The sequence below is a fragment of the Cygnus olor genome, chromosome 3, assembly GCF_009769625.2.
Source record: "Cygnus olor isolate bCygOlo1 chromosome 3, bCygOlo1.pri.v2, whole genome shotgun sequence".
Taxonomy (NCBI): Eukaryota; Metazoa; Chordata; class Aves; order Anseriformes; family Anatidae; genus Cygnus; species Cygnus olor.
In genome coordinates this window covers 57,339,087-57,351,698 of record NC_049171.1, presented here as the reverse complement: position 1 = coordinate 57,351,698, position 12,612 = coordinate 57,339,087, and the positions used below count along the sequence as shown (strand labels likewise).

The following is a 12,612-nucleotide window of genomic DNA, read 5'->3' as shown; positions in this document are numbered from 1 at the left end:
TATTTGTCACAGATTGGCCATAACAACCTCTTGTGTTAATGGGTTCAAATGCTCTTATTCATTAAAAGTGTTTCCCCACCCATTTGTCAGAAGAAACCAGAACTTACTATGAAATAAAAGAATAGAAATACATCTTGTACTCAATTAAAAGGGTTTGGTAAGAGGAATAGATAATTAAAAACTTGGAGGTGCTATAAGAAAAATAGCAAACTGGATTTTTCCTCTTCCTTTTTCCTAAACTTTCGTATATTTGCATACCTTATTCTCATGTTATCTCATTTCATTTCTCTCTCCCTTTCTGAGGTCTGCTGCATATCTGATAGCCATACATCTCAAATTAAAACAGTTAGACTTTGACTGGCCCAATCAATTGTACAGGCATATATGGAGTTGCACACACTGGGAAGGTAATTTTGTATCTGGCTAACATGACATGTATATTTTATTCCAATATCAGTTTGAAAAATAAACAAACAAAAAAATAATGAAATGTATTTCTTTTTGTTTTCAGTTCGGAAGGACATAGTTCATATCCTCTCTGATCTGGATGTTGAGGTCAAGGATATAACAGACTGTTATGATATAGCTCTTTCCTTCAGCCACTGTCTTGGAAGATGTATTTGAGAGAACAAGTAAGGAATTTCCCATGGTTGCTGAGATAATGGAGGGGCCTTTAGGAAGACAGAAACCTTACAACTTATTGCATATAGGGAAAGAGATTGTCATCCACAAAAAGTACCAGGCTACAAGAGTCCTAGCCTCCGAGATCAGAAGTGACTCCCCCAAAAGACATTTTTTAATCCCTATGACCTACAAAGGAAAATTCAAGAGAAGACCTCGGGAGTTTCCAACTGCCTATGACTTAGAGATAGCAAGAAGTGAAAGGGAACAGCTTCATGTTGTAGCAACTAAAGCCTTTGATTCTCCTCATACAGAGCTTTTCTCTGTATCGGTTGGAGATCAATTTCTAGTTCAACAACGTCAGACTAGTGAAGTTCTGTATGAGGAAGAAAGAAAGTCATAGACGTTTTAGCTTGTGAACAAATACTAAGTGATGCATATAAGGAAGTGCTCCTGCCTATGTACATGGAAGGTGGCTTTGTGGAAGTGATTCATGACAAAAAGCAGTACCAGCTTTCTGAGATTTGCAAAGAATTTCGTTTGCCTTTTAATGTCAAAGTGTCCGTGAGGGACCTTTCCATTAAGGAGGATGTCTTGGCTGCTGTACCTGGTCTGCAGCTTGAAGAAGAAATCACAGATTCTTATTTGCTGATCAGTAGTGCCAGCAGTCCAGTAGAGAGCTGGGAGATTCCCGTGTATCGCTTAAACATGTCAGTCCATTTGCTCAGCAAGGATGTCCAGACAGTCATACCTCCCATGACTAAGACAACAGTGGAAGAGATCAGTGAAGAGGAATACTATATGGTACGAAGATTTGAAAACCAAACCCTACATCCACCTCCCAGGCCACCCAAAAAGCCAGCAGCACTTGCACCAAAAACTGTTTCTGCAGTATCTAAGCAAGTTACATCCGATGTACTACAGTCTACAAAGGTAAGGTATTGCACCATGTCTATGTCTTTGAATCTCTTACAATCATAGGTCATTTTCTGTTGGTTTATAGTCTCCATTTCACTGGTGTATTCTTATGGTACTGTACACAGATGGCTCTCAGTTCCCTGTAATAGGCAAATTAGCCATTATAGACAACAATGGTTAAAATCTCCAGTGTGTGTTAATTGATCCGTGAAAAACAACGGAACCATGCCGACTCACAGCAGAAAAGCTTGGCCTTATAATTTTGGACAGATAATCCTTAATTGCACCAATACAGAAGTGAAGGGAAAGACTTGAAGTGGCTATATTTAAATGTTTATTAAGGGGTAGCATATGTTTTCATGATATTTGTTAAGAGAATTTGCTCAGCTGGAAACAGCTGAATTAATTCACAGAAAGTCAGGTTATATAGATATTTTTGACTGCATGTTTTTGTACATACTCAAGTGGCAAATATATCTGGAATAAAAGGGCAGCTCTTTTAGAATAACTTTTGATGTTAAGAAAGTTAAGTGCCCCTTCTAGGACAATTTTCTTAGTGATTAATCTAAGACAACGCATTTGCTCATTAATTTTTATATTGGGTCTGGCTGAGATGGAGTTTATTTTCTTCACAGCAGCCTGTGAGATACTGTGTTTTGAATTTGTGACTAAAACAGTGTGATAGCACACCAGTGTTTGACTGTTGTTGAGCAGTATATGCACAGCATCAAGACCTTCTTTTTTTTTTCCAGTCTGTCCCCCCAGCAAGAAAACGGAGCGGAGTGGTTGTTCTGGGAAGGTGGCCATAGTGCCACTGGCAGGACATCAGCCTGCCTGTGGGAGGTGCTGAGTGACATCACTTGTTTTTTCTTCCTCTTTCTTTCACTTATAAATTTATTTCTATGTCCACTCATGAGTTTTCTCATTTTTTCTCTTCTCTGTCCTGATGTCAGAGAGGGAGTGAGCAAACGGCTGGGTGAGCGCTCAGCTGCTTGTTGGGTTCAACCCACCATAATTTTCTTGCATAAATTGAAAGAATTAAAGAAAAGCACTTTGATGAACTTCAATGAAAGAGTGTCCAGTAGGTACGTTTTTTAGGTCAGTTTCTCTGTGTCATGCAAATTTCCTATGGGGGAAGATGGTCATACATTGGAAATGCTTTCAGGCATTGGCTGAGGCCTAGAAAAGAGACTGCAGAATGATTGTGCTGTGCTTGAAATGTGATATAACTCATGGCATTGTATTTGGGTGGAGGGTGGTGGTGGTGGTGTGGAGTGAGGTGTTTTTTTTTTCTTAATGTTGCTATCAAACTAAGTTCCAACTCTAGCAGCCCTGAAAGGGGATATTTTGTGAGTCCCCTTCCTTCCCTGCTCGAAGTGTCCGTCCCATCATGCCAGTTCCAGGACCCCATGTAGGTCCTCAGCTCCACAGAGGTCCTGGGAGGTGATTGCAACAGACTGTAGAAGAAGTGAAGGGGTAGGGTGGATCCCTCAGATAAGGGTAATACAGCAAAACGCTCCGTACAGTGAAGCCTGTATCAGCTTAAATAAGCCATTCTGCTAGACTAGGGAGGATAGATGAGAAGCTAGGCCCTGGAGCTAATAGGGAAGCCTTCAGCCTGGCACTGGCTTGTGGTACAGAGCTGGGGAAGAATTCCCTAATTGCTGTGTTTGTGGTAGAGCTGTATGGTCAGGAGGACGCAGACTTTCTACTGTGACTGGTGGCTCTGTGTGGGGAGCAACAGGTAGATGTTGACTCTAGACTAGACTCATGCAGAAAATACTATTTTCCTGAAGTGAGGAGAGAGCAATAAGCACAAGAGGGATGGGCTGAGGTTCCTTTGCATGTTCATGAGCAACATTAGACTGCAGCTGTCCAGACCAAGAAGCACATTTATGCAGACTGCTCCAGAGGACATATTTTGTCACGTGCTTGTTATAAATAAGTCATAAATTGCAGTCAGAATGCTTTGAGTTATGCAGATTCATAAATCTCTTTCCCTCAAAAGACGAAACAAGCAGAGATTCTGTATTCATAAGATTAAACATCCTGAGTGTTAATGTAATAGGTTTAGAGTCAGAGAGAATGCGTTATCTGTTCTATCCCAAGCACAGCAAGTCCTCTGAGAGGACGTGGATCATAGCTGATAAGCTCTGCCTTAGCCTCTCTGCCAGCAACAGTAGTAGGGGAGACTGCATTTTCTTCTAAATATAACAAGGATGTCTGAGGGTTCGGAAAGCTGGAGATGGTGCCAAACTGATAAATGGCACACTTTGCATATTTTGTGACTCTGTGCAGACTTATTTGCATAAATAACGGACAAATGTCCTAATGAGCTGAACTTAAGCCTAACAAGTGGCAGCCTGGAATAAGCTTTAGTGATGCATGAATTGCCATGGCTCCTCTTGCAAGCAGCTCCCTGCTTGCCTGTGTGATGGAGGGTGGTGATTGGCTTCCTTGCTCACTGGTTGGGAAGCTCTGCTTGGCCTCGTACTCCAAGATTAAACACTGCTGCTGCATGAGTCCACAAAGGACCACGATCTGGTTGTTTAATTTCAATACTGAAGGATGCTCTGCCAGGGAGGGGTGACCTCTAGCTTTTTAGCTCTTCCAGAAAGGTTGTGAGTTGTGGAGAAGCTCCAGCTGTCTCTGCCTGCTGTTCCCTGGCCTTGGTAATGGGAACACTAGGGCCATGAACAGGACTATACAGTCCACATTTTCCTGGGTGTCTTTGGTCATGTTAGTCACTGAATTGTATGAAATTGGCAGCCAGTATGGACTGTGACCTCAGAAGAGTGCACAAACTGCCTCAGCTTGTGTGCAAGGTGCAGTACTACAGAAACAGGTATGTCTGCACAGTACAGCGAAGTCCAGAGACGTCAGATGAATTCTCAAATGTATAGCTGCGTTAACCAAACCCTCTGCCCACTCTCTTCACAGGGCTAATTAACTTGGCTCAGCTCCTGCTGACGCAGCTTTCAATTCCAGAGCCTGGGGATCCCTGCTCTCTTCTCTACAAGGCACTGTAGACCTTGCCTTTCCCTCTCATCTCATCATTTTATTTGGTTAAGAAACATCTAGCCCACATGTTTGCTGTTTTGTATTAGTTGCTAATTGAATAAAGAAAAGAAAACCCCCAAGAAAATACATGCAAACTAAATAAATGAAACTAAATAGCATGCACTGAACTACAGAATGAATCTGGTATTTAAGAATGATTAAACTCTAATAAAAAATGTTACCTCTAGTCACCTCTACCCACAAACCCTACTGGTTTTCTACCACCAGTCAAGGACAGTGATGAAAAAAATGATTGTACCCTTGGTTGAATGGCAAAACTTGGGATAAAGCACTCACAGGAAATCCACATTTCCTCACTTGAGCCATTGGAGTAAAGTTCTCAGTGGGGGTCTTAAAAATTAAATTTCTCAGGGTGGCTTAAAATTAAATAGTTTAAGACATTCATTTTCTCATTGGTGAGCTTAGCTAGAAAATGAGAACGACCTGATAAACCCCTAGAAGTTAATGCTAGTGATTTGAGAATGAGGCACCTTATTCACTTGCCAAGGAGGTCCTGGAGATAAGTCCCCATGGGAGGAACCAGTCAAGATATCACCTTCTTGAAGTTAAAATTCATCTAAAAAGAACAAGTAGATGTGCATTTGAAAGCTCTTTTCAGAGCTAGAACCACTGTTAGAGTATAACAATCCAAGTTTTCACTTAGTAACTCTGGAGTAATGTTTCAGATGGGACCCTAGGCAGAAGAGGCTTGGAAAGTGTTTCCTAAAATTTCCTTAGGCTTTTTATCTGATACTTGCAGCTTCCTTCCCTTGAAAAGATTCAAGGCATCAAATGTCTTCTGTTTTTCCTTTTGCTTATCAGAATTACCTGTTGCCATTAAGTCAACCATGAGCCAGCAATGTGCCCTTGTGGCCAAGAAGGCCAATGATATCCTGTGCTGCATTAGGAAGAGTGCTGCCAGCAGGCTAAGGGAGGTGATCCTTCCACTCTACTCAGCCCTGGTGAGGCCATACCTGGAGTACTGTGCCCAGTTCTGGGCTCCCCAGTACAAGAGAGACATGGAGCTACTGGACTCGTTCCAGGGCTAATAGGATGATCAGAGGACTGGAGCATCTGTCATATGAGGAGAGGCTGAGAGAGCTGGGCCTGTTTATCTTGGAGAAGTAAAGGCTGAGAGGGGATCTCATCAATGTGTATAAATATCTGAAGGGAGACTGTCAAGAGGATGGGGCCAGACTCTCCAGTGGTGCCCAGGGACAGGACAAGAGGCAACAGGCACAAACACAGGAAGTTCTATTTGAATATGAGGAAACACTTCCTTGCTGTGAGGGTGACAGAGCACTGGAACAGTTGCCCAGGGGGCTGTGGGGTCTCCTTCTCTGGAGTTGTTCAAAACCTGCCTGGATGCCGTCCTGCACAAGATGCTCTACATGACCCTGCCTGAGCAAGGGCGTTGGACCAGATGATCTCCAGAGATCCCTTCCAGCCTCAGCCATTCTGTGATTCAGCTGAGAGACTGACACAGTACTATGTGACCAACAGATTGAAAGAAATTATAGCTGACACTGTACTGAGTTTCAAGCAGTAAATATATTACAGATTTAGGAAGCTGGTAATATATGTCCCCCAAGTAGATTTTATTATTATTATTATTATTATTATATTATTATTATTATTATTATTATTATTTTATTTTAATTGAAACAATACTTCTCACCAAATATGAGTGAATATTCATTCAAAAATGAATGTTAGTACTGGGGGAATGGTAATCAATTTGTGGAAAACCACAATTTATTCCCGATGCTCTTCAAAGGCACTAAATACACTTCCTAAGGAACAATAATAAATAAACAAATAAATGAAAGCAGCATTTGGCTTCTGATAAACGATAAAAGAGGTTAGCTCCAACCAGGGCTATTTTCAGTGGTCTGCTTAGGCATATATTTAGACTAAGGAACATTAGTATCAGTGAAATACTCACAAGCTTCAAGCTGCGATTGCTGCTAAATACCTTTATGAATGTGGAACTGGAGAAGTCAGTCACAGGCAGTAATCTGCTCAGCTCTAGCAAGAAAGCTGAGAGAATTCCAGCTGGTGAAACTGGAATTTAATCAAATAGTAAGTATCAGGGCAAGATAGTTAATCATCATTCAGTGCTAAGGTCCATTATCCTTCAAAAAGTCATTACAGTGTTACGATATCAGGAACTTTTTGCTTTCTTGCTTTTTATTTCAAAATTAAAATGAAAGAAAAATTATCACTTCCATCTGGCTTTGCAGTTCTACAAACTGAACTACCGAAATCTGCCATTAACATATTTATCGCATCTGTCTTCACAACAAAATGAAGACTTATCTGGAATTAAATTGATAAGACATAAGCTGCATTTTTCAGCAAATGAGTTTTCCTGCAGTGCGTTCTTTCCTTCCTCCTAACTATTTCTTTTCTGCTTCCAGAGGATTTTTCATGGTTTTGGGGCCTTTATACAGCAGGTTTAATACAAATATTTCTTCTGTGCAGCAATTTACTAACCTTTCTAAATAAATACGTATTAGGAAATGCATGCAGGAAAGCCAGAAAGGAGCAGATAAGAACAGACCAGGAATTAATAATCTTCTGGCATTAGAAATGAGGTAAGAAAGTGTGGTTCATTAGCGGATGCAAAAATGCATGTGCAAGCGTAAGAAGGAGGGTTTCTCTCTGACAAGTGCAGCGTTGTGGCTCCTGAGGCTTCAGCTGTGCTTCCTCTCCCTCCTTCTCTGTCCCCACTGAAAAAAAAGCTCTCCTCTCCCTGGAGTCCTTGACTCTTGACCCTCAACCTTTGACCCTCTCTCTCCACACATCCCATGTAATTTCTCCATGTAACTTTCCAGTAGCTTTGTAAGTCCCTCATAAATAGGATGGGAAGGCTGGAAGCACAGTCCTTAATGTTTATGACCATCCCACCTTGTCACTGTGGACCAGTTCTTGAAATCTGTCAAAACCTCATCCCCACTGTGGCCTTCCTGGTGAGTCAGGCTCCCAGTCCTCCACATTCCCCCGTGCTGCAGCTTCTCACTCCTCCAAGTACAAGACAATGTGCTGCAGGGTTCTTCTTCTCCTAATACCCATCCTTTGACACATGTGCCTGATTTCCCCCAGACCTACATGCCTTGAGTCCCTCAAGACTGCATTTGTCAGCGCCCTTCAGCTCCCCCCAGACCTCTGTGACCTTGGTTCCCCAAGGAAATTTCAAGCTTTCAGAGAAGCTTGGCTTTTCCTTTTCCTTGTTTCTTCCAACACATCCTCCTCTTCTTGCTCTTCAGTCCTTCAGTGAGCTGAAGCCAAGGCTACAGCCATTGTCAGACAGGAGCTACAGGAAAATCCTAAGTTACACATGGGTTTTCACCTCCTTCCCCAGCAGCACGTTCCAAACCTTAGCAGAACTTTGATCTTCAGCCAGGTTTTTAGGAGTAAAACTGGAGCGGGCTGTAGGTGCTGACTGGTATCAAGCCACTTCATGCTTTCTTGTAGGCTGGGGAGTCCCAGCTGAAGGACTTTGTATCGGTGACCTGTTGCAGAGATCATTATAGCTACGTCTATACATGAGGGCCCATGACAATTTCCTGGCAAACCTTTATGCATCTTGATACCACACTGGGCTGAGGCCTGCATGTGTGCCATACCCTCTTGTGTCCCATATCTCTGTGAAAACTAGACCAGGCAATGATGGCTCTGATCTGGATGACAGAGGATTGGGACCACTGATAGACTCTGTATGAATCAAGAGGAAGGAGTTAAAGGTGGAGGAAACCCTGAAGCCCCAGCTAAAAAAAGGTCTGGAATTTTCCCAGTTTTCTCAGTATGAAGAACTGGTATTAAAATCCTTTTCTCTTTTAAATGATATGAAAAGCTTAAAATTTCCACAGAGAAGCATCAAGTCTGTAGTAGGCACTTACTGTGGATTGATGTTATTCTCAAAACCAAAATAAAATGGGGAAGATAGCAATGTGCCTGCCAGAAGGACAGGCAGTAGATAATTGCCTGAAAAACTAGCAGGGCAATCTGAGGTGTAAGTCTCATTGCAGAAAGCCATTACTGCTGCAGGAATTGCTGATACAGTATATGAAATTAAGGAAGTACAGATGAACATTTGGATATGCTGACTGACGTAAATGCCAACTGGTTAAAAGCAAATTGCATAATTTAAAGCTAAAAGTGAATGTCTTGGAGAACAAAGAGATAAGAAATATCAAATAAAAGGGATGCCTAGAAGAAAAAAATATAATATCAACCACAGAAAAATATGGCACCCTTGATAAGAAGAAGGAAAATACTGGACAGGGTGTTTAAGCCAACAGCCATTAATGTCAGTAGGAGCAGAATTGGCTGGAATGTTTTTTTCTCTCATGCAGAAAGCGAACAACATAAAATCATATATTTGTATAATACAAAGCTGGACAAAAAAAGGTTTTTTTAAAAAGTCTGTTGCGCTGCAGCAGAATAACTCTCCAAAAATATAACTTGTGGGGGATCTGAAATGCTTTTTTCAGCCCGGGTTCCTTGCCATCTGACTTCCAATGTCACTGTTCTCCAGTCTGCACTGCCTTAATTTGCCCTTCTCTTCATAGCAAGAAGGTCAGAAAATCAAGCCTGTGGATAGCTGGCTGCTGAAGTGCCACTTATCACATGCCTGCTTAAACACATTCAGGGACTTTTCTGGGCTCTGAAGACCAACTGGCATAAACTGCTGATGTCTCTGCTAGTAACTCTTTCAGTCTCCAGCTTTGTCTGGCTGCTTGCAAACTGCATTCTGGAGTGGGCCTTGGGGTGTTTGAATGCCCAGATTGTGCCCAGGAGCAGTTTGAGAAATAGCTTGTTGGCATAGGTTGAAGTGGAGCCCACGAATGCTTACAGGCACCAACCTGTTCAATCAGACAACATTGATGTAGCCCTGTTTGCTGCTTTGGCAGTGCAAGGGCCCTGAGCCTTAGAGGGTGGCTGACAAGATTTGAAACAAGGACCAGAATCCAGTTTCTGAAAACTTCATTCTCTACTGGGCATGCACAGGCACTTGCTGTGGAGTAGCACAAATGAAACGGTGTTGAGCAGTTTAACATTCTGCTGTGGGATATGCTGTTAAAATAATTATTCTCTGGATGCTTTACTTGAGGGTAAGGATAACCTAGTAAGAGAGCAATATGCCCTAGTGACATGCAGTGGCAAATATGCAGGTTCCCAATCTGTTAGCAGCTCTTAAAAAAAAAAAAAAAAAAAAAAAAAAAAAAAAGGTATGTACATCAAGGATGTACATCAGAGTCACTAAAGTGTTGAATACAGTCAGTGTAAAAGAAAGTACTAACATTTCCCATTCACGTTATGCCTTTCTTCATGACATTCAAGCTTTTTCAGTACTGTCATAGCCAGGCATCCCAGAACTGAAAGTATCCCAAAAGGTTGGGATTATGCTTTGAAATACGTTGCCCTATGAAATAAAATGAGAAACTTGCTGTCAGTGTGACATCAGGGTCAAAGCCCAAAGGATCTGTAGGCATGACTCACATTTTCCAGAGTCCTTACAATGAGGAATTCAGCGATTATGAGGAAATGGAGAATGCCATGGAGAGACTCATCAAATCCATTAAAATTTGGAAAGACACTCACAGCCCTGGGCTTTCCCTCTCTGCTTTTTGAATGTGTTAGTACATAGACATGATATAAAAACTATGTGATAATAAAATGAATAGTGAGGCTTATAAATTACTATATGAGAGAGTTTATAGAGGTTGTGTGTTCAAAGACTGTATTGAGAAAATACATGTCATGTGTTCAATGACTGTACTGAGAAAATGAATTTCCTTTCTCTGTGGATGGAGATGTATAATTTAGACAAACCTTTGTCAAAGTATTTAACAGCATTATGCTGTAGTTTTATCCTAAGACATGAAATAATTTTACTGATAAATATTTTAAATAGCAATATGTTGCAAAGCTGTGGTTCAGAGTATCCTCTCATTAGTTTGTTTGTTTTTTGTTTGTTTTTAATAGCGACAAGAGTTTTGGGGAGGCACAGGTTGTTCTGTAGTTATAACTATTGTGATTCCAGTGGTGCCACTGAAAAATCAGAGCATGGCTCACAGGCTTACAATGGCTGTAGACAATAGCTTGTATCAGTGGTTCACTTGAAAGAGCATGATGAGTCTTATCAGAATATCACCTGGCAGGAAACACTGCAGAAAAAAAAAAAAAAAAAAAGAAACCTCTTTGTTAGTTCGTGGCATGACATGCACCACCCTGGTGGGCAGCACTGGGGCTAAAGAATGCTTAGAGTACAGAAGATTGGAGTCCAGATTAGCTCCAAAAGAAAGACCAGGAATGACACTATCTGACATGATGAGGTTTAAACCTGATGCATAAAGCAGAATAAAGCTACTCCCAAAGCATCTTTTTATTATTATAAAAAATAATAACATATTATATAACATATTATAAATAACATATTATTATATGTATATCATATAATTATAATAATAATATTTTGTATGGGAAATGAAGAAACTGTATCTAGAGATACTTTTACTGATCCACCTGTTTTACATAAGTGCTATGTTCATGTTCTGCAGTATTAACGAGGAAAAGAGCATCTGAGTTTGCTTGTGAAGTGATCTCATTTGAAGGAAGATGTTCCGAGCAGTTGAACAGCATCTCTACAAGAAAGTTCTGGCCATGTGAGGAGTGGGGTTGGCAGGAGCTCCTCAGGTCTGGGTTACATTCCCTTGTCGTTAATATGCCTCTTCTGTGACACGAGGCAAATCGCATAACTATCATTGCCTCAAGATACATGAAGGAACTGCCATGTGTGAAGCGAGGGTGTGGATTTCCAGCTCATTAGTTACTCTATATGGATGCTTAAATCTCAGGTAAATGCAAGATACATTACCTCCCTTCTGTAAGGGTCAGAGCTACCTCACATTTACTCTGGAGCCTTAACCACCCAGACAGTTGCCATGGAGTAGTTAATGAGCTGTAAATCCACGCTCATTTACTTTGTAGCAACTTGCTCATGTAGCTGTCTCCTCTATGAAATGGGACATAATGCTTCATTTTCCCATTTTTGGGGTATTTATAGAGACAGGCATCATTTATGCATATATATATATTAAGCTTTTTTTTTTTCTCTTTTTTTTTTTTTTCATTGCCTGCCACAAAAGGAACCACAGTAACACCAGAAAAATAGTGACAATGAAATACCCAGACATGTTTTAACCTTGCTTAAAAGTTTTCAACTGAAAGTTAATTTACTGAACAGGTGCAAAATGAAACTGGCTGTCGTCTAGGACAGCTTAATTCTGAAGTGTGGATATTTGAAAGAGGAAGAAACAAGAAAGAAGAGAGGTGTGAACTTGTCCCATATAACTTTGCAAGGTGTTAACCTTGAAGCTCACTAACACATTTTAAGCTTGATCTTTTCTTAACCACTTCAAAGTTTATTCTTACAGTAGGCATGAGCCTTTGTTCTTGCCTGTTTGCACCTTCTGTTGCATATCTAGCATCTTAAGCCATGTCTTCACCTGGTGGCTTACAGAATGTAGCAGCGAGTTTCGAGACGTGAAAGGTTATGGATAGAAATTGAGACACTTCTCAGATTGCCTCCTTAAATTTCCCCAGTCTGTGGGACTTTGACAGATAGCATTAAACTAAAAGTTGCATGTTGAAGGTTAGTTTGTGTAAACATACAAGGTGTCAGCAAAGAAAGAAAATGAGGAAAGAGACTGCTACAGTATGGGTTATATGTATTTTTTATTGATAGATCATATTTGAATAAAAAGTAGTGGGACATAACTGATGATCTATAAATGGATGCTGACCCAAAAGTCCATTTTCCAAGTCAACCCTCACACACAGCTTTTACAGCCAAATCATTTATACTGCCTGTAGTGATGGAGCAGCACCACCATTAGGATGGAAGAGAGGATTAAGGAGGTATGCTAGGAAGGTGAAATTGAGAACTAGTGAAACAGAAAAATGGGATATCCAGTTATCTTCTATCAAATTGTGAAATGGGATGGG

General features: G+C 40.9%; 1 protein-coding gene across 1 annotated transcript in view; it reads left to right on the top strand.

Annotated features, from left to right (window-relative positions):
* The window catches only part of THEMIS (thymocyte selection associated), an 88,436-nt gene that overhangs the window by 27,533 nt on the left and 48,291 nt on the right, over window positions 1-12,612 (top strand). Inside the window, 4 exon segments of the mRNA XM_040552920.1 lie at window positions 512-580; window positions 583-603; window positions 606-1,001; window positions 1,004-1,554. Coding sequence (XP_040408854.1) covers window positions 512-580; window positions 583-603; window positions 606-1,001; window positions 1,004-1,554 — 1,037 coding nt within the window.